At 45.4% G+C, this 23,238-nt stretch overlaps 1 protein-coding gene across 2 annotated transcripts in view; it reads right to left on the reverse strand.

Moving 5' to 3' along the window:
• Positions 1 to 23,238, reverse strand: part of TMEM150A (transmembrane protein 150A) — a 94,933-nt gene that overhangs the window by 4,330 nt on the left and 67,365 nt on the right. For both annotated transcript variants that reach the window (XR_015300910.1, XM_086943378.1), the window contains exon 7: positions 7,253 to 7,430. Coding sequence is in view for 1 of the 2 variants with exons in the window: in XM_086943378.1 (XP_086799504.1) it covers positions 7,253 to 7,430 (178 nt within the window). In the remaining variant the exon portion in view is untranslated. The remainder of the gene's footprint in view (positions 1 to 7,252; positions 7,431 to 23,238) is intronic.

Consider the following 23,238-nt stretch of genomic DNA (forward strand, 5'->3'; position numbering starts at 1 on the left):
GATAGTTACATGTTATTCTCCTACCCATAGCACACATAACACGCTGGATAGGGTGTTGGTGACAGGAACACCCGCACTCACTTGGCCCGATTTTTGACGAATCATGCCCCGGTAAGATGTGTGTTGCAGTGGATTGGCCCCATCGAGGATCCTCGATTGTGGACACTGCACCCCCGACATGCTACACGACCAGGTGGGAAGGGAGACCCTATGCCAGGCACTAACAGGCACGAACAGAGTACATGACTTTTAATAGGGAGGAAACTTGTAGCAAAGCCACTGAGTAGGAAGCGATGAAGGCAGGGATGTGGGTATGGGATTGGCGTGCGGGGTTGGTTGTGAGCTGCTACGAGAATTGAGGGAGGACAGCGCTCTGGCGGAGGATCAGGCAGGGGATCGAGCACACCCAGCTACTGGTGAACGTGAGAGAACGTTGTGCACACCATTACAGGGTTATGGGACAGACTGGATAAATACACTCTTTGTCAATACCACCAACAGCTTCACGTCAAGGGGGATAAATCTGGGCAACTGCTGGCTTGGATTTTGCGGAAGGAGCAGTAGATACCCATAACGACCTGCTTGATAGACGCGGAAGGGTGCTTGGCACATACCAGGGGAGAAATCTTGGAAGTGTTGAGACAGCACTTACAGAAAGTATATACAGCGGACCAGGCAGCTTGTGTGGACCATAATGTACTATTCTTACAGGGGGTATTATTAACGTGCCTCCCACCTTCAGGATCGGGGAGCTCGGAGCACCAGTGACCATTGAAGAGGGTCCCGAGGCGTTGTGAGTTTGTACCAGACGCACTTGGCAAGGCTGGTGCAGCCCCTACTCCAGATGTGCAAGGAGGCATGTGAGCAGGGTCTCTTGTCCCCAACTATGCACAAAGGGGAGATTTGTATGCTTTTAAAGCCCAGCAGCCTATCGCCTGCACACCATGGTTAACTCAGACATCAAAGTATTGCGTAAAGTATTGGCGCAAGTTTGGCTCCATGCATGCCCCACTTGATCAATGTTGATCAATGTGGGTTTATACCTGCCGTGATACTGGTATGAACATATGGCGGCTAACCCATATCATGCACGAGGTACAACACCGGGACAAGGAACTGATCCTGGTATCCATAGACCTCGAAAAAGCCTTTGATACGGTTGACTGAGGGTGCCTACTGGAAGTACGGAGGTCGGCGGGTTTTAGTCCACGGTTTTGTCATTGGGTCAAACTCATACACTGCGCCGCGCGTCCAGGTATGCGTGGGCCAGAGTTGTTCTGAGGGGTAGATGCTGGAGCGGGGCATGTGCAAAGGTTGCCTGCTCTCACCACTGCGCTTTGTGCTGGCCATTGAGCAGTTGGCAATTTGGGCACATAGGGATCTTGAGCAGTGGGGACACTTCACGTGATATCATTATTTGCAGATGATGCCCCTCTTCTATGTCACCTCGCCTCATGAGGCGATACATAGGCTGCTGCAGCTCATGTAGGACTTCAGTGCATATTCGGGACTGTGCCTCAGACGTACATCTTTGTCCTTCCCACTGGCACGCTTGGCTGCCATACCTTTGGAGCAACTTCCTTGTCTTTGGTTGCGCTGGGAGATGGTACTTTTTCGATACCGGGGGGTACAGGTGGCACTTGAGGACTCTCAATTATTACACCTCAATGTGCACAGGACAGTCGATGCGTTGAGTCGGTCGGTGTCCTTTTGGAAGAAACTGCCGCTCTCTTTGATGGGCAGACTGGTGGTGTCCAAAATGATAGTGCTGCTGCATTGCTTATATATGATCTAAAATATGTTGTGCACTGCCTCTGTGTGGGTGTTTAAGAAACTGAATATACTGTGTCCCCTATTAGGCTGGTCGTCGCAGCAGAGTGGTTCTGAACACTTTGAACCGGCACTCTTAGTAGTGGGGCCCCTAGATTAGATCTTTACTATTATGCGGCTCACATAAAGCATGCAACCCAGTGACTGGATGAAGGGGACAACTGGGAGAAGAGGCTGCTGACGGTACGAGGCCTGCCAAACAGGCTCCCGACGGCACTGATGGAGGGATGACATGCCGTGTGTAGTAGGGTAGACTGCGAGCACCTGGCAGTGTTTCGTGAAGCAGATCTTGAGGCAAACCCCATTTCATTGGGAACTACCAGTATGGATTCTTGCTCCAGTGCAGGAAAATGACGGACAATATGTCCTTTCAGTCATGGAGGGAGGGAGGTTGAGACATTTATTTATTTCCAATTTTTTAGAGCGCAGCGTATACTCGAAGGCGTCTTGGCGCTGGAGACATAATGGCTGACTTATACCCAAGCGAAATATTAATTTCCTATGAACAGGCCTGTGAGCTGGGGCAGAGGCACTATCTCCATTGTGCTGGACTATCGCGCCTGTTTAAATCAACATGGCCTATGTGTCCAGTCATCCCACAGACGACACAGACGCTGGATATAATGCGCACATGTGGTGTTGGATGCACTCGTCTCTTTCTTCTATAATGCAATGAAGGATGACTCAACCCTCCCCAAACCCCCCCTGGGCATGAGCGACATGGGACGCGGACATGACTGAGCCACTAGATGAAAGCGCGTGGAAAGCAATAAGTGCACTCACTCATAACAGTATCATGCAATGAACGCTTCAAATACACCAACTACTTACACCGCACCTACATGACCCCAGTGAAGTTGCACCGCATTGTGCCAGACTGCCCGGATACTTGTCCTCGGTGCGGAGAAGAGGGCGGACTTCATGAACTTTGGTTGGGGGTATCCCGGCGTTAGTCAATTCTAGGCTCAGGTGGTGGAGAGGGTGCAGAGTGGCACGTGCCTTTGTGTCGAGGCGTCACCGATGCACTGCTTGCTGGGAAACGTTTGGAATCCCAAAAAGAGCAAGCTAGCTTACAAACTCTTGCAGCTGGTAATAGTTTTAGAAGCAAAAGACACAGAATCGATGGACGGCAGTTCGGGCTGGACTGTTCCCATTGGGCGCAGGGTCAAGACGGATTTGCATATGGCTGGGTCCAAACTGGAATTGCATGGTGAGCAAAAAAACGATGGATTTAGGCCCAGATCTCTGTACTGGGGTGAATGTATGGCATTGTTCTGCATTCTGTCCATCAATAGTTTTAGAAAGGCATAGGGTTGCAATAACGTGGATGGGAAAACGTACTTCTGAGGAAGCTGTGTAGTTGAGGGATGAGCGCAAATAGACACTGGTGGAGGAAGCTCATATCAAAGCTAGTGGAAGGGATGACAAGTTAGAAGAGGATCTTAGAACGTGGAGGGAGCTTTGTAACACATTCCTAACTGCTGATTCGAATGAGAGTGAGAAGAACGAGTGAGGCATGAGCGAGGATACGACAGAGAAGGAACTGGATTGAGTATATGGTCAGCGTCCTCGATGCTTGATGCTTTGTTATATCGTAAGTCGAGAGATCCTACTCTAACCATGACACTCTGCTGTACAATCCATCAGTTAGTGCTGTACAATGCTGTACACTTGTTGTGTCTTTGTTGAAAAGATAAAGGTAATATATTTTTTTTAAAACTTCAAAAACTAGAGGATCGAGCATGGGGCACAGAGTCAGCCCACTTCAGCCACTGGTTTATCCCATTGTGAGTGACAGCATTCTGCTCTTTCAAAATGTGACATCTGCATAATAAGTAGTCCTCTTCACTGCAAGGGGCTACTGATGCAATGTGTGCTTTTACCTTAAAAGATGTATAGGTATTGGCTTTTAGACAGTGCTTGTTTTACGTAGAAGAGAGACGGCAGCTTCCTCAACACTGCCACAGGGACTCTAGTGTGTTGTGTGCCTTCCTACAAAGGCCACTTGCAAACCCTAAAGGTCAGAGCCAACGCCAAACCTCTTGCCCTTTGAGTGCTTGTTTATTTTTTGCTGCTTAGGTTGCCTTACATACTTGTTGCCCATCATTTTTCCAAAAGACTTTCCATCACTTGCACAGGAGTTTCCAATTGAGACTTAGAAGCAGTCCGCGTCTTTGTGTGCTGAGGTCTTTTCTTCTAACTGGCCTATCCCTTTGTTTGAAGGAGGTAGAGCTAAACGAAATACCACTATAAGAAACAGAGCAAGACTGGAGCCCTGGAACAGATCGTTACAGAGCATTCTCCATGTGAGCCCTTTCATTTGGGCACAGCTCACAACTGTAGTATTGCTCTATAATGTAGTAACATCCTGCGGTACAAGTCAGTATCCCATTTTTCCCAAGTTCTTTATCCCAAACTGCTGGGGTTGACAGATGTTTTGCAGGAGGCAGCTGACCTTTAGGTCGAATCATTAGGTATACAGAATTAATCCATGTTCTGCTCTTTCTAATACTATGTTACTGATCTTTACGCAAACTATATTATAAGCCAGCAACATTGGGTCTTTAGAACACTAGAAGATGTGCTGGTGTAACAGATATTAGATGTAGCTAATCTACATGGGTCAAACCACAAAAAGTGCCAGCGACACTGGATATCTCTACTACAAGGTGGCGTTCTGTTTTTCACTTTATTAGATGTAGTTGATCTGAATGCAGTCGTGCGACAGTAGATGCCAGAGACCAAGATCTCTACTGCTAGATGTTCTGTTTTTGGCTGATGGTATCTATGCGGTGCATTCAATGACAAGCAACGATCAGGCTAAATGCTTCAGTCTGAGAAACACGCAGACACCATATATTCTTTTGCTGGCCATACAACCCCTTCCAGTCATCAGTATCGCAACGTCCTCTGAGACACAGAGCAGAAGAAGTGCACTTGAATTTTAATGGAAGTGAAAAAAATAGGTGGCTCTCCCACTTCTGGGCTTCCATTCAGAGGGCCAGATGTACCCACACACCATCAGAATCTGGGTATATGCACATGCACAGATGGTCACTCATAGGTGCTGGTTCGCTCCAACAGAATCATTCACATGGCTGTCAAAGACTTGCAAGTTAACACTGCTGCAATGGGTGGTCACCCGCTGAAAGCATACGCTGATTGTTGGGACGATGCAGTGCTCTTCCCCTAAGTATGAAGGACTAGGAAGGCCACTATAGGGAAAGCATCACAGACAAGCCACTAGCTGGGCTACCCGTGGCCTAGCAGTGCCCATAGTTCTCAAAGAGTTAAACACAATGCAAGAAAAGCCTCTTTGGTTCCCTTTCTAGATTACAAACTGCCTATGTGGGCTCGGGCTAATGCACCATGTTCTGTCAGTGCCATCACTTAGCAAATAGCACAGCAGTCGGCAAAGCGAGGGGGTGGTACTTCTAAGGCTACTTTGGCCTTTGATTCTTTTCTCAGTCATTCTATAGACTTTTTAAATCCACAGCAAATTAGGCAGCTCCACAAGGAATGCACATTTAACATATTGCAAATGTCTAATTTGCAGTGCTGCAGTTCTGCTCCTTTCTTCTATTGAAATAAGAAAACAGTTCTGCAGTTAGGTCGGTGGGGGATGAAGAGATTAAGGTTTACTATTTTTAGCTTTGGTACTATCAAATACTGTTTGTTTTAAATTTACCATTTATAGTAGCGGAGCTAACTAGCTTGTTTACCGCCACCATGCACTTCTTATGACTTGACGTTACATCACTCATTGCCCACTCATTTAAATCAAGGGAAGGGGGCTGTGAGGCCCCTCACCGAGCCATTCCCATCCCCCAGAGCCATTTCTAAAAAATAAGGGGAGGGGTATTGTGCTACCCCCCTTTCTGAGCCTGGTTAAGCTCTGGGGACTACCAGGCCATTTCTAAAAATTAGGGAAGGCCTGCATGTCTTAAAGGTGGGTGCCAACTTGTTGTGGGCCGCAAGGGGAGCCCAAAGGTACCAGCCAATTCCCCGCATGCAGCAGGAGCTGGCACTGCTCCCGCCAGAGGGAGCAGCTACTAATGCACAAAGCAGCTATATTTAGTGCTATGGACTACTATACCAAACTTTACTTTTTGAAACTAAACAAACATATTTGCTTTTAGCAATTGTGGTTTTTTTCTATTGGCGATAGCCTGACAGTTCCTACAATAAACTTTTACAAAACCCATGACAACACAAAACAAGCATTGACAGAAAAAAAACCAAAGGCTGGAAGTCAACTCCAGGTCTAATTACTTTGCCAATCACTGAATTAAAGAAAGAAAAAATACTGGGCACTTTCTTGTACCGACTATAGCTATAACATCACCTATGGCATGTTAAAACAGTAGAGCCATTTCTGCTCCCGATTCCCATTGTGAAACACAATTAAGAAAGTCCTATTCTAATCCTTGGAGGGACAAACAATCTTACAATTAATGTGTAGATACATTATTCCCCCCCCCCCCCCCCCCCCCCGAAAAAGAAAATATTTAGATATCAACTTCAGTAAGCAGAGTGCATGTGCAAAGCAGATGCATGGTGTGCCCAATTACGAACAAGACCCTAGCCCAGGCTCTTGAAATGGCTGTGGAATCCTGCCCTCAAGACAAATCAGGTGAGAAAATGTACCTCTGCCTCTCCACCCAACACATGTATTGCTGTGTGGGCATAGAGGGTGTTATGTTGATCAACATATGATGCGAAAACTATGCACTCAAACACTCATCTCAAACTTCCATGTACACATGTAAATGTACAGAGAAAAAAAAAAAGGTGGGAAAAAAGAAAAGGGGGCTTGGGGCCTGATAAAGGCAATCAACGTTCTTAGAGGATACAGAAGTCTCACTTCCGTTTCCTCTTAACGAAGTGCATCGTGAAAAAAAGAACATGAAGGACAGACGAGACAAAGAGGAGAGGTAAGGGGAATTTTAGAATATAAAAAAAAGAAGGGGTCCGAATTTAGGGTAAAGGGCAGGGGAGGGGTATTTGTAAGAAGGGTTTAGGGGTAGGAGAATAACCTTTAACAAGAGTATGCCCTTACCATGCATACATTTACAACGAAAATCGTTGTAAAAATATGCGTGGTAAAGGAATATTCGTGCTAAATGTTATGCGTGGGAAAGGCATTCGCGTTGTAACACATGCGTGGGAAAGGCATACAACAATCTCTGAATGTATTTGCAGTAATCGTGAAATAAATAACTATGACTTAACTACTTTAACTCTGTTCTGTGTTGAACACACAAATCGCCTACCCCAGCAAGCCTTGCAGACCAGACTCAAGATGGCACAGCAAAGTTAGCACAGGCAGCACATGATTTAGAATCTTTTGTTGCTCTCTGAAGGACTGCACACAAACATACCGTCCAATGCTCAAGGACTAAAGCCAAGCATAAAAGGATACTCAGTACGAGAGAGATTAAGGCCACTGCGGTGAGGGAGACCCTGAGGTGCGCCATCCAGTAGTCGAGGGCTGCTGCTGCCAAGTGGTACGTCAGAACACACTGCAGGCACACGAACACAAGTCCAGCAGGGAAGGCCACGCCTGCTCCCACATAATGCAGCGTCTTGGCATAGTCCACCTGCAGAGCAAGAAAACAGATTGGTGAGTAACATAAGACAAGCGTGGTCCATATTCATCTGTTACTGACCGGTAAAGAGGGTGGGCTAGGGGGCGGGGAACAACTGTTATGCAATTGTTTGTGAAATAGCCTCTTTCTTTATAATCCCGTCTAAATCCTCAAAGCCAGGAAGCAGACAAGTGCCATCTTGTGGAGATCCCTCAGTCACTGTCAGTAGTCAGGGGTCACCTCAGATATGCATGTGGCAGGTGCTTTGGCGTACAATGGATTATAATAGCACCAGGAGACACAACAGGTCTTCACCTTGCTGCTGCCGCCATCTGTGGACTCAAAGACTGCCCTAAGCTTACCCAAAATGCACCAAGCAAGCTCTGTAGAGTGCAGGTCTACCTTTACTCTTGAGCCTAATTTAAGGCTATTAAATCACTACAGAGCGTCCAATTCAACAGGGAAAACAAAACAATGCATTTACCACTACCACAAGCCAAGGTAAGTTACAATGAATTTAAGGGTGGGTGGGAGGGAGTGGGTAGTGTTTTGGAGTAGTATTGGATAGGATGGATTTTGGGGCACCAAAAGGTTTTCAGGTTTCATTGATAAGTAGTGTTTAGGTGTAGTAAGGTTTTCTTAGGGTGCAGGGGTGGAAATGTAAATGTATAGGAGTAGGAGTTTTTCGGGTTCAGGGATAGGTAGTGTATAAGGGTGACATGGGTTTTATAGGATTACGGGATGGTTAATGTAGAGGGGGAGAACGTTTTTTTTTTTAGGGTTCAGAGTCAGTGAGGAACGTTTCAACACATTATATTTACAACACATTTAGTCCGTGAATGGGAGGTAGCTGGTGGTATTTTAGAGCATTAAGCAGGTTGGAATAGGTCGAATTTTGTGGTGTCAAGAGGTTTTTAGGGTTCAGGAATGGATAATGTATTCGGGTAGAATTTTGTTTTTCGGTCCAGAGATTGGCAGTGCGGAGTGGTATTAAATATTCTTTTCTGTTAGGAGAAAGATAGGAAGGAGAAAGAGCGGGGTAGAGATGGAGGGGATGAGAGAGAGAGAGAGAGGGGAGAGCAAGAGGGAAAGAGAGAACACACACACATACATACATACATACATACATATATATATATATATATATACATATACATACACTCACAAAATCTCCTCCTAGGGTTACAGAAGTAGTACGAAGCTGTGTTTGTTTTTTTGCTTCTTTTATTCAGCCACCAGTCTGTTAATATATATGTGTGTGTATGTAAATATGTATGTAGGTACGTATTATATAATAGGTGGGGTTTGCCTTATAATGGTAAATGTCATCATGGTGAATTAGAATGCATGATAGGTGTAGTTATTGTTATGCATGTGTGGTAGATGTGATGTGAGGTGTTCAAGTTCATTGTTGTAAAGAAATGGTTACTTACTTCTGGGAGTTGTTTTGCAGCTTGCCAGAATTGTCTGGATTCACATACTGTGCATTATTCCAGCATCTAGTGGTTGGGTCTGGAATTATCCTCTTTGTTTTTTCTCCTACGTGTCGTCTACCATCATTTGTTGGCACATCCTACCCTCCTGACATCTGTCCTGCATCCCAGAAACCCTTCTAAATGCCATCTTCAGATTCCGATTTCCACTTTCATACTTTTTTCTCTATGTCTTTTGGTCTTTTCTTTGTACTGTGTGAAAAGTAGGCCCTACGTAATTTGAGTGTCAAGCACATAATTTCCGGGGACGATGGAGGGTCGCTTGTGAATCCAGAAAATTCTTCAAGTGCAAACCTACATCTACAGGTCCGTAACTATTTTGTTTTACAGCATGGACCTTTCCTAGATTTATACGCTGTGAATTGTTGCTGTGCACTGATTTGGTAGAGGTTTCTCCTCTCTTCAAATGAGTTGTATTCGCAGACCGGTGCTTTAATACTTTGTCCCACCTGTGCCTCTCTGTTGGCTATAATGTTCCCATAATAGTGGTTTGTGAAGGTATGTATGGACGATCAAGCTGCTGCCATACATTTGGTCACTAATGCAAACTGTAAGAAAGTGAATTATTAGTTGCGGAGGATGGAAGTCCACCACAACTCAAAGTCACTTACCAGTTAGGTCCAGTCAAACGTTTCAGTATTTTAAACCCGAGCTCAGTCTCTAGGTATGGCATAGAGCAGACAGGCTTAACTTAAAGCAAATGTATAAAATATTTAGAAGTATGAAAACAGTTACAAAGTCAAAGAGAACAGAATAAAAATCCCACTACAATGGATTTCAATTTTTTTTAAATGGGGAAATATATTAAGCAACATGACATAAAAATGACAAAAAATCCAATAAGGGGAACCAGGGATAGGAATTTTCAAAGTTTAAAATAGAGATAGCACAAAGCACCAATGATAGTCTATGGAAAGCAGCAGGTCGGGACCTAGGTGCGATATTAAACCGAACACGAAAGAGTACTGGTCAGATATACTAAGTAAATTGGTCCAAGTAAAAGTCTGGAAGTCAAAAAGTTCCAGAAATTTTTTAAATGCCACTTTCAGAGAAATCCTCCACGTTTGGGCCGCCACTGCAAGAGTAGCCGCCGCTGTGGAACCGAAGGACATGTAACTGAAGCATGCTGGTCCTGCTGGAGCTTGGTGATTTAATGCTGGACATGTTCTAGATCCCCAACACAGAAAGGGATTTTGTTGCTATTTCAGAGGGGGAGGGGCCTTTGAGCGGGACAAAGCTGAAATACAATTAGATGCTTGGGAAGTGCTAATTGGACATTTTGTCTCTTCCAAGGTCCCACTAATGCTCTGGAGGAAATGTTATTGAAAAGTTTCCAAGCTTTTTTCTGGTGCCTAAACTACCACTGGAGTACATTTCTTAGTCCTGCTGGACCATAGGGGGTCAGGCAAAGGCCAACATCAGGACCCACTACTGGTCAGCTGGGCACTTCGGGGAAAGGGCATCTTGCAGCTTGTTATTTCTTCATAGCAACACAGAAAGCCAACTGATTCTTGAAGTCCATTCTTTGACCGAGGTACACGTGGAGGGAGGTTCAACCCTTCAGTTTCCCTCCCAGGTCTCAAACAGTAGGTGATGTCCTTCTGTTCTGGTGCAGGTCCAGAGAATGCCTCAGCATTGTGCCTAGGATAGCACATTTGTACCTGGCACCAGCTAGTGGGTGGTGGCGATTCCTGGCCCTTACCAATGGGGTAGACTTTCTCGGGGTTTAACCCAACCCACTTTTTAAGCAGTTGCATTTTGCCCACACGCACCCTCACTCTCCAAATTCAAGATGGAGAAATCCTTTCTCCCTTGTGCAAAGCATGTGTTCCCACCCACAGGTATAGCCAGGCAAAAGAGCAGCTCCTTCTACTCTGGTCACCTAAAACCAGTCTGGTGGTAGCTTTCCTACCACTGGGTTTGGTGCCAGTTTGACTAGTGGGACAATTTTGGAGCTTTCCAGGTGTCACCTAACATATGCTTTTGACAGGTCAGGTCCCTCTGAAGTTTATGACGTTCCAAAGTCCACCATAACTGGTCTGAATACAATGAGAAGAAACCACCTCTCCATGCCCAGACCATTGTCTCTGCTCTGGGGCCAGTTTTCACACCTCATTCAGGCCAGTTATAGGTTGGGCAGTGGATGGAGAACTAATGCAAATTAGCATTCAGCAGCTTCAGGCAGGGTAAAGGTAACTTTCTAAAACTCAAATTTCCAACATATTTAATACAAATTTGCCTTCAACATTAGATTGGGTTTTTATTCAATATAAAAAGAATTCTTTTAATGGAGTCAGTAGTTGGCACTGGTCAAAAGCTATAGATCAGTGCTCCCTAGACTTTTTTGAACTATAACCCACTTTTTAGAAAGACAAACTTTTTCGACCCACCTAGCTTTATTGGTCATGAGGCAGGTGATTTTTTTATGCAACTAAACCATTGCGCTGCAGTGCACTCTCATTAACATGTAGCACATTTTCTATTAAAGTGGCTATTATATTTGCACAGAAATATATATCCTGTACTGACCACTAATGATATTGTCTGGAAATCGGGTTTCAGTGAATATTTATCATATGTGCATCGCCAAGAAAAGTGTCTTTGTTTGATCGTATTAACATTTTTGCTTCCATCACACTTCAGAATTACAAGCTAAGTACTTCATTTTTGCATTCCAAACTGCTGAATGTGTACAGTTCATTTACAGGTATTTACATTTTGTGTTACTAAAAATGAAATCCAACAGCCTTCCCGTTCACACTACCTGTACCCCAGCAAGATTGTCACATAATTCACTATACTTTTCTTTCACTGACTGCAAAGTGAGAGGAGTTTGTAAACACCAATCTGCATGTTAAAAAATAAGCAACAAATTGTAAGAGACATAGCCTGACATTTGACCTCCATTTCTGAAGCACCGCAAATGTGACAAGTTAAACAGAGTTTAAAGGCATCCTTATTTATTACTCAAACTTTCAACACCCACTAAAAATCGGCTTCCGATGACCCACAGTTTGGGACATGCGGTTATCGATTAAAGTATATAATACATAATTTGACTTTTCCTATGTGCCAGCTACAGCCTGATCAGTGACAATGTCATTTTGGGCCTTACCCACTCTTAAATATTGTGCATTCTGCCTTGTGGGTGGGAAGGGGTGTTTAGGGGTGCCATTTATTATTTGCATTCAGGTTTTTCTCCCTGTCAAGAGGGTGCTTTTAACAGGTCTGTGCTGTAGAGTTCAAGCCGCTGCTGTCAGGCTACTGAGTGTAGTCCTGAATCCATGTTTTCACTGCCACCATGCCGGATGAAAAAAACGGTGGTGGTGACCACAGGGGACATTTAATTTTCCATGCCAGGGGTGTATTTCCGTACCATCGTGTCAATGTTTTAGGGAGTCTGAGCATACGCATGGGGCCTGGGCAGCAGTGTCCCAGTGAAGAGTCAAAACACCAGAAACATCAGTTCAAAAACATGAGGGTGACCATGCATAAAAGAGCTTTTTCTCACAGAAACATTCTCTAAAAATGCGAGGGTTGACCCCTTATTCCTTGTGGAATAGGCACTAGGTTTCTCTTCTAGCTGTAACTCAGCTTTTGAGTAGAATGTCTGGACTGCCAGTACTATCCATCATGCAATGGTTTCCTTGGCCACTTTTGCGCTCCTGCTTGCTTGTTCAAAGGAAACAAAGAACTGGCTTCTCCAGTATTACATCTTTCATATATTCACATGCTTGTATCTTCCCCGTCATCATGGTGGGAGTCTCACGGTAACAGAATGACCAAAGCAGTATCATAGAGAAGAAAACTGCATAGAAAAACCCCATAGGGACTGTAGTATTTGGTAACCAGACCTCCTCATTGTTTGGTCCAAAAGTCAGCCAATCAGCATTGCTGCCCTGCCCTCACACTCCCCAGCAGAAGCTTCCTGCCTCAGATTTCCAACCGCCTTCGTGTGAGAAAGGAGTCTCCCTGAGCTCTGCTCAGTTTACTGTTCCTGAGTGAACTATTGACCTTTTACTTCTACTTTCTTGTCTACTGGATTAAGGTATTGTGTGTACCTATTTTCTTCATTATGGCTGAAAGCTCTAAAAAGAGGCTGTTCAGGCCTTGCAGATCCTGTGGGAAGGCCAGGCTTTACTCTGAGGATCCACACAAGGACTGCCTATACTGTCTTCATCCTAAGCATGTTGCTAAGGATTGTAAATATTGTAGAACATTTTCTGTCAAAACTCTTAGAGACAGAGAGGCTCGCTTGCTGTTATGGCTTCAGAAGAAGAAGGCCACATCAGACAGATTCTGGGGAGGAATCTTCTAAAATGACACCTAAAAAGAGAAAGGCCTGTATTTATGAGGAGAAAGTGGAGCCTAAGAAGAGTAAATCTAAAGAGAAAGCAGCGTCTTCTCTCCCTATTACTCCTCTGAAGAAGCTGTCAGGTCCTAAAGGGACAGGGTCTGCTCCGTTGACCACTTCCCTAGCTTCTACTTCAAAGTCTGTGGAAAAATCTTCAGCTCCGTCGACGACTTCACCGTCGACGACGACTTTTTGGACGACGACGGCTTCGTCGACGATAGGATCTAAAGCAGCGTCGACGGCGACAACGTCGACGACAACGAATAAGATTATCCCGTTGACGACGACGATGTCGACGGGGGCCTCGTCGACGGTGGTCCCGTCGACGACGACTTTGGTGCCGACGGCTCCGTCGACGGTGACCGCGTCGTCGACGGCACCGTCGACGAAAATCATACTTTCAACGGCAAAGGCTTTTAAATCGCCACAGTCGGAGACTATGATTTCTATTCGGTCATTTCAGTCGTCCAGGGGTTCAGCGACTATCAGCAAATCTGCGGAATTCACATCATGGACACAGATTTCACCTCTACCCCCATCTTCTTTATTGGAACAAGACTCAGATGGAGAGGAGTCCTCAGGTGCTGCCTACAGCCCTTCACAGCTCAAAATAAAGAGCCAGGACACAGACGAAGAAGAGGTATATTCCTTCAAGGACAGAGCTCAGTCTTCCAGATATGAGTCTTTCCAGGAAACATGTGATTATAATGAGGAAGAAGAGCAACAAGAGGAGTCACGAGAGGAAGAGCGACAGGAGACAGTCTCCATACAGTGTCTCTTGTATCTGACCTCAGGTTCATGATAAACAATTACTACTGTCGTTTTCTGGAGGCAAACACCCCTCAATCATCTATGCCGGTGGCTTCATCGCAACCTCCAAGGACACAATCTACCTCTCAGGAGCAGGGGGTTAGATCACCGCCAGTGATAACAATAAGGGATGACCTAACGGAATCCGACGAGGATGATCAACCTGAAGAAGGGGAACTTGTACATGATGCTACGGGGCAGGAATGGAATGAATATATTTTGCCATCGCCCCTGTCACCTACCCCGCTGCCATCCACCTCTCCTCCTCAAGACATCGAGGGTTCTATGACATCATGGAGAAGGCGGCTAAAAGATTTAATTTGGATATGGAAGTAAAAGAAACGGAATGTTTCTTGTATGATTTCAAGGATGATGCCAGGAAATCGACTCGCTCGATACCGATTATCCCTCACGTTTGGGAAGAGGGCCTGAAAATTTTAAAAACACCGGCTTCCATAGCGGTTTCCATTCCAAGAATCGAAAAAAAGTATAGAGCGCCGGAGTCTGCCGCAGCCTGTCTAATAGGACACCCCAGACCTGAGTCAGTTGTGACGCAGGCGGCGCAGAGGAATTCAAAGAACCCGGTGGCTACTTCCTTGGTGCCACCAGACAAAGAAGGACGGAGAATGGACGGTGCCGGTAAGAGGTTTGCGGTCATGGCAGCCTCTACTATTAAAGCAGCCAATGCTATGGCCCTTATTAGCCGTTTCAACAGACAAATGTGGTCAGATCTGGCACCCATACTGTCTGCGCTACCGGACGATAGGAAGGAGGAAGCGGCGGCTATCCTCAAAGACGGAGCAAAGTCTGCTGCTGAATCAATTGACATCGCCATGGACGTTTCATCTATGGCTTTCAGACAGATGGCTGGAGCAGTTTCGCTTCGCAGACAAGGTTGGCTTAAAGCAACATCGTTTCGTCCAGAGGTGCAGGCGAAAATTGTAGAAATTTATTTGGGAAACATATAGATGAAGCGCTACAGGGCATCAAGTCTGACACGGATACTGCTAGAGCGCTGGGGTCTCTGCAACAAGGACTGTTTCAGTCCTTTCGTAAAAGGGGTGCAAGAGGTCAATTCAATCAGAGATCCTCATATCAGACCAACAGATATCAGCCTTATAGCCAACAGGGATATCGACAATACAATTCAAACACCCAGTACAGGCCCTCCAACTCCTCTTACCAGCAGCAGTCTAGGGGCAAATCAAACACCAGAGGGAAAAATCAACAGTCTAACAGACGTCAATGATTTCAGGCTGGCGCTCCCCACACAACAGATCCCGGAAAACGACCACTATCTGTCTCAATACTTCAACAACTGGATGTCCATAACATCGGACAAATGGGTTTTAGACGTCATAAGCAGAGGTCATACCCTAGAATTTGTAGAAATGCCACCAGATCATCCCCCGGTGCTCAGGCTCAACCAACATCGTCAGGAGTTGCAGAAGGAAGTCCATTCGCTTCTGCAAAAGGGAGCCATAGAAGAAGTGCCGCAACATCTCAGAGGGAAAGGCTTCTATTCGCATTTCTTCCTCATCAAAAAGAAACAAACCCTGAAATGGAGACAGGTATTGGATTTGAGGGATCTGAATCAAAACATAAAAAAGATTCCCTTCAGAATACTCTCATTACAAGAGATCCTCCAAATGTTAAAGGAGAAAGACTACATGGCGTCTTTGGATCTCATGGATGCGTACTTCCATATTCCAATTCATCGGAAGCACAGAAAATATTTAAGATTCATCGTGGAGAGTCGCCATTTTCAATTCAAGGTCCTTCCATTCGGCCTCAAATCGGCCCGAGGGTGTTCACCAAATGCATGGCCCCGGTGGCGGCCCATTTAAGATTGCAAGGGCATTACATTTACCCATATCTGGACGACTGGCCGGTGACAGGTCCATCATTCAGAGAAACAACAAGGTCTCTTCAGTGCTGCATTCGGCTATTTCAGCGCTTGGGACTAAGGACCAACTTGGAGAAATCCTCGCTGACTCCAGCCCAGGGCATCCACTTCTTAGGGGCATGGATATGCACCAAGGCAGTGAAAGCTTATCCTTCCGAAGACCGAATGAGAAAGATAATGGGTCTAGCAACGACCCTTCAGACAAAAAGATTCACTTCTGTGAGAATGTACAAATCCATGTTGGGGATGATATCATCCTGCATCCCACTGGTGCCAAATTGCAGTCTTCGAATGAGACCTTTGCAGGAACAACTGGACGAGCAGTGGGTTCAGTCCAAAGGAACTTTCGAGGATCGGATCACCATCACGAACCGTATGAAGGTGGCCATGTCATGGTGGAAGGTTCAGAAGAACTTGGATCAGGGCTTGAACTTTGTACCTCAAGATCACGATTACGTGATGACAACGGATGCCTCGTTACAAGGATGGGACGCGCATCTTCAAGAGCTGGAGATTCAGGACCTCTGGTCAGACTGGGAAGCAGAGCTTCACATAAACATGTTAAAACTCAAAGCGGTGTTTCTGGGGCTTCAAGCCTTCCTACCCAGGATACGACACTCGTCGGTGCTTATTCAAACGGACAGCACCACGACTATGTTTTATCTGCTAAAGCAGGGTGGAAAAAGATCCAAACAACTGTCGGCGTTGGCGCAAAGAATCTGGAAATGGCTGATAAACCACGGCATTTCAATTCAGGTGCAACATATACAGGGCATCCTCAACACACGGGCAGATGCCCTGAGTCGCATATCGAACGTGACGCACGAGTGGGAACTGCACGACACTCAGCTTCACAAACTGTTTCAAAGGTGGGGCACTCCCACATTAAACTTGTTCGCAACCAGAGACAATTCAAAGTGCGTCCAGTTTGCGTCCAGGTACCCTCAGCAAGATTCCAGGGGAAATGCATTCCACATGGACTGGACGGGAAGGTTTGCCTACGCGTTCCCTCCGTTTCCATTAATACCGCGAGTACTTCGCAAAATGAGGTTAGAACCGTGTCATGTCATACTGATAGCACCAGCCTGGCCGAGGCAGGCATGGTTTTCAGAACTGCTACAGATGTCAAAGGGCAGCAAAGTCCAGCTTCCGACATTCCAGAACCTCATTTCCATGAAAAACTGTCAGATTCTGCATCCGGACCTACAATCGCTAAAATTGTCTGCATGGAACCTCATGAGCGGGAATTCCAAGACTTAAACATTCCACAGGAATGGAGACATATTCTGTCGCAAACCAGAGCTATGTCAACCAACAAGACATATGCAGCAAAATGGACTCGTTTCTGCCACTGGTGTGACAGTCAAAACTTACACCCGTTAACAGTACACCCCAAAGGTATTCTACCTTACCTGTTGTCGTTATCTAAGGCAGGTCTGTCACATGCCTCGGTGAAGGTACACTTGGCAGCAATATCACGCTTCAGGAGAAAGCCAAACGAGCCGTCTCACTGGTCTTCCAGGCTAATAAAGGAGTTTATTAGAGGACTTTTTAGAGCTTTTCCGCCCATTCGGCGCCCGCCAGTGCCATGGCACCTCAATGCAGTCCTGTCACAACTTATGAGGCCGCCTTTCGAGCCTATACACAAAACAGTCTTACAGTTCCTATCGTGGAAGACAGCCCTGCTGCTTGCCCTAACATCAGCAAGGAGGGTTAGCGAAATTCAAGCCTTTTCAATGGAAGAGCCCTTTTTACAATTTCGCCAGGACAGGGTTATATTAAGGACAAATCCAACGTTTATACCCAAGGTCCCTACGTCTTTTCACCTCAACGAGCCTATTGTTTTGCCTACCTTTTTCAGCAATCCCTCATCTGAAGCAGAAAGAGCTTTACACTCTTTGGACATTGCTAGATGTTTGAAGTTCTACATTGAACGAACAAAGACATTTCGCAAATGCAAGCAATTGTTTATCGCATTTGAAGGACAAAGGAGAGGCCTCCCTCTGTCAAGACTAAGTATCGCCAGATGGATTTCATCGGCTATCTTGAAATGTCATGAAAAAGCGGGAAAGCCGCTCTTTTCCAAAGTGAATGCACCTTCCACAAGGAAGATGGCGACATCGATGGCCTTGTTCGCAGGAGTGTCGCTCCCCGACATCTACAGAGCAGCGACGTGGAAGAGTGTGCATTCATTTACCAGGCACTAGTGTCTGGACACTGCGTGGAAAGAGGACACGGCAGTGGGACAAGCTGTTCTGAAACGTCTATTTCAGTAAGGTATAATTTGATTATCTGTTAATTTTTCTATACAGTACATTGATATATGTTTGTATATATATATATATATATATATATATATATATATATATATATATATATGCATATATAGTATACTATTGTTATAGATTGTTCTATTATGTTTTCTTTCAAGAACTTACACAATATATTTTATAGAGGATATGGTTGTTATTCCTATCTGACTTGTGTATTTTAGATCATGTTCTAACATTGCTTTACTGCAGAGCTTCCTTCAGGGTTCTATCCTGGAAACGCTGCAAATTTTGTGAGCACTGCTTACTACTCTGATACAAGCATGTGAATCTATGAAAGATGTAATACTGGAGAAGGAATTAGTTACTTACCTGTTCACTGTAGTTCTCCAGTATTATCTTTCATACATTCACACCTCCCCGTTTCTCAGGCAGAACCTGTTCTCGGTATTTATCCATGTCTCTCACTCGGGGACGGAAATCTGAGGCAGGAAGCTTCTGCTGGGGAGTGTGAGGGCAGGGCAGCAAAGCTGATTGGCTGACTTTTGGACCAAACAATGAAGAGGTCTGGTTACCAAATACTACAGTCCCTATAGGGTTTTTCTATGCAGTTTTCTTCTCTATGATACTGCTTTGGTCATTCTGTTACCGTGAAACTCCCACCATGACGACGGGGAAGATACAGGCATGTGAATCTATGAAAGATAATACTGGAGAACTATAGTGTACAGGTAAGTAACTAATTCCTTACTTTCCTGATTTGTTTAGGTCTTTCCAGGCAGTACATGACTGCCCTACGAACATCTAGTATGTGGAGGGCTCTTTCCGCATGCCTCTCTAAGTGTTATAAGAATCTTGGCAGCGTTATGGTTTAACATACAAGTGTGAGAAGACCTTGAGAAGGAACTGAGGGTTTATTCACATGATCACACTGTGTGGATTTACAATTAAGGTTCCTGTGTCGTGAGCACTTACAGCCCACAGACCCAGTGATTGCTATTTAGCTACTATTTCTAGTGTTAAAAAGGTTTGTCCTGCTTTATGATTTGGCTAGAAGGGTTCCTTCATTAATTATATCCACAGCAAGTCTAGATTTGCATGGATGCTGATATGTGCAGTGGTATCCTGTTTGCACCTTCTAGGTATCTCTTACTGACCAGTGTGTTGAGGATTCTACCTGTATGTCCCCTTGTGTATGCCACTATGGCTGATAAATGGACTTCAAATGATGTGTAGGCCAGATACTCGTCTAGCAGGTACATTAGGTAACTAATGACCATAGTGTCATGCGTTCCACTGTCCAGGAGGCTTTCCTTGTTGCACCAGGAGGTTGCATCTCTTCCGGTTTGCAGCACAGCATTTTCTGGTGCTGGATCTTCAGCCTTGCATGAGGACATCCAGTGTTCTCTGTTGCAGTCCAAGATCACCGAATTCTAAGTTCCGGGTGACAGACCTGCCCCCTTTCCATTGACATTAGGTCTGGTGAAGCGGGTAGCTTATTTATTCCCCTGGAGAAATGTCCATCAGTTCGAGAACCAGGTCTGCCTTGCCCATTACGATGCCAATAAGATTAGCGTCATGGGTGATAGCTTGCATTTGTTTATAACTAGTGGCATCAGTGAAATTGGTGGAACAGTGTATGCAAAGTTTCCTGAACGGTCTATCAATTGGGCATTTCTATGTGGGAGGCATCTGCAGTGATGGTCATGGAGGAAAATGGTTGTATGAAAGATGTAGTTTCTGCTATATTGCTCCAGATCTACCATGCCATTTCCTTATGCACCTTCAGAGTAACAACCAATAAATCTGCCCAATTTCCTATTGCCTGTGACCATAGGCTCTTTTTTCATTCTTGGATCGGCTTCCTACGAGCCTTGTACGAGAGATCAATTGGATCAGGAGGCCATCATGCAATCACTTTCCCAACATTTCTCACGGTCAGATATTGCTCCTTCTTGTAAAGGTGAGGTTGGTCTGTCAATGCCGGGATTCTTTTAGTTGGGGGAAATGCTTTGGCATCCCTGGAATTGTGCCTTGCTCCTTGAAAGGTTTCTTTCTCCGGCATTCAGTAGAACGTTTCTATGTTCAATGAAAGCCCCAGTGTGTGTAGGGTATGCAAGACAATTTTTAAAGTTCTTCTGGCATTATATGAAGGAGTATGCCGTTACCAGTTAGTCATCTAGGTGGGGGTATACATATATCTGCTGCCTTCAGAAGTGCGCTGACATTGCAGCCAAACCATTCGTAAATACCCTGGGTGTTGACTTTCTCCCAAAGGGAAGCACATTCAACTAATAGTGTGCCTGGTTCATGACGAACCAGTGGAATTTCTTGCACATGCAGATAAGCAATCTTGAGGTCCAAGATCTAAATAAGTCTCCCTTTCGTAGTTGTGGAATGACCTCCTGACACGTCTGGGTCTTTATTCATTTAAGAACCAGAGATCCTGAATTCCTCTTGGTGTTTACTCAATTTTTGGAACCTCAAAAAATAGGAGTAGATTTGATTGTTCTCTCTTTATTACTCTTTCCTTCCCCACTGTTTTGTAGAAGTTTCTCCATCTCCTGTTGTAAAGTGATTTTCTTCTTCCTAATTTGAGTTCTCTTTGTTGCCTTCACATCTGGTGGTGTTCAAAAGTTCAATGCAATAGCTGTGATGGATAATGTTCAGTTTTCATTTATTGTAAGTGATTACATTCCTTGAGAAAACTCTATATTTTAGAATACACTGGTGTTTTGTGGTGGGGTTCGTCCCTTTTTTTCGGGCTGGCCCCTTTCTCTGTCCAGGCCTTGAAAGGGCTGATGTGGTGTCGAGAATTGTCACAGTGGGGTTTCTGTTCGCTGTGCCCATCTGTGCAGAGAAGGATGTCCGTGGAGTACAAGCCTGAAAATATCCTCTTCCTGTAGGCCTACTCCCTGGAGAAGCTCCCATTTTATGTGTTCCTAAAACTACAGGGATGCCATCGATTTTTCAGTGTCACTGTCCTTCAAAATTTGTTGAGGGGCATGATCCACCCCTACACCAAAAAGATGATCTCTTGTGAAGGGGGCGTGAATGACAGTCTACAGCACCTCGTGTTTAAATTCAAGGACTTGCAGCCAAGCAGGTCTCTTACAGGTTGTGCTCATGCACAGCTGTCCTCTTACTGTGTCCACCGCGTTCAGGCCAGACTTGAGGCAGGTTATGGAGCTAGCCTTGCCATCCTGGATGGTGTTGATTTCCCTCTTTCTTTACTGTTCATGGAGGTGCTGGGTCAAGGCTTAACTTGAGTGAGGTGCTAAACCACAAGTTTAAACCCAAAGACTCGTAAACAAGCGCGTATAAAGCTTTGTACCCGTGCACAGCTGTCTGCTTGCTGTGTCTCTAGCATCCAGGAGATTGCCTTGCCCTCCTGCATGTTATTTGCCCTCTTCCTGTACGGCTCACGGGGGTGCTGTGCCAACACCTTGATTTCTTCCGACTGTCGATGTCCGTATCTACTGATGAGTGCATTGGGGTTGGCTTTCCTCATTGCAAACCAGCAGCACTCTCTACTTTGCGTCCCACCATCTCCGCTCAAGCTTTGCTTCTCTGGTGGCGGGCCTGCTGACGTCTTGGCATTTTTTATTCGGGTTGTGTGTGATTTAATCCACTACTACATTACTTTTTATATGGACTCGGTCTTTTGATGAACGTTTATATTTTTTCTCCACCTTTGGAGTCATTGCCTTACATGAGGCTGGTTCCCTGAAATGCTTCCTACCCTGGTCTATAATATTTAGGCACGCTGGGTGGTATGGACTCCTTTTCTGTGATGGAAAAAGGATTCTATGAAGAAAAAAGTATTGTGACTATTCCACATTTAGTTGTACCTCTTGCTTAACTGTTATTCTCTTTAACAGTGCAATGTACATGGTGATATTATCAGAGAATCAACGCCACCAAGGGTAGGAGTCGATGCCCACCTCCGGTGAATTGGTGTCGAGATCCTGGCAGGCTCCCTCAACACTATTGGGGCCTGGAAAAGGCCATGTTCATGCATCTGCTCCTCCTCATAAAAAAAATACTTTCTGCTCCTCCTCTTGTGGTTTGGGTGTAGTCAGTGGTTGCAACTCAACTTGCACCCCTTCATGTCGCATGCTCTTCACAGGTCTTCGAAACACTTAAGGATTTGTCGTAATCCCTCCTCACTTATCTCTACGCAGTGACCCCTGGGGTTCTCTTTGCTTCAACTTCCCTTCACTCATTACAGGTTTTGGCTTTGAGGGCATCTACAGGTTCCTCGAGTCTGGAGGCTTCATCTGGGCCTGCTTTGTATTTGAAATGTGTTGCCTGGGTTAGCCTCTCAAGTTTGCCTTCTTGAACTGTCTTCAATACACTTCTACATCGGACCCCATTCCCTAGTGCCACTATGGTTTGCTATGTGTTTTTTACATCCTCTCTAAATTGAATGAGGTCCTTAAGGGGGATTTGTTACTTGTGCTGCTCTGCATCGTGGCACAGTGCGCTAACCCCCTTTCTTTTTTATGGTCCGGAGTGTCTTTAGTTGGAACTAAGTGCACGCTTAGCAGTCTTCAGTGCTGTGGCCTCTGGGCAGCCAGAGGATGCAGACATTGGAGCGGTCCTTTTAGTGCAATCTTATGGTGGCACTTGGGGCAGAACCTAAAGAGAGTGTTCTCCTTTTTCCTTCAACGGTTCCAGCTTCACAGACGCACATTCTTCAACTTTTGCTGTTGGCACCCCTTCGTGTTGTACCTACTTCTTTAGGTTTTGCCTAGCAAATGCGTACGAAGTACGATGTACGAAGTACGCATGCGCTAGGAAAACCTTATGTTTTTCTCTGTGGGGTCGGGTATCCGCCCCCACCTCCCATTGCCTAGCTCCATAAATGGAGGCTAGCCATTGGGAGAGGGCTCTGTCCGTCAATCTCGGACCAGATTCGGGGGCGTTCCCGAGAATTTTTCCCTTTTGGCTACGTCAGCCGAAAGCCTGTTCTCGGGAATGCCCC

Source organism: Lissotriton vulgaris, chromosome 11 (genome assembly GCF_964263255.1).
Source record: "Lissotriton vulgaris chromosome 11, aLisVul1.2, whole genome shotgun sequence".
NCBI lineage: Eukaryota > Metazoa > Chordata > Amphibia > Caudata > Salamandridae > Lissotriton > Lissotriton vulgaris.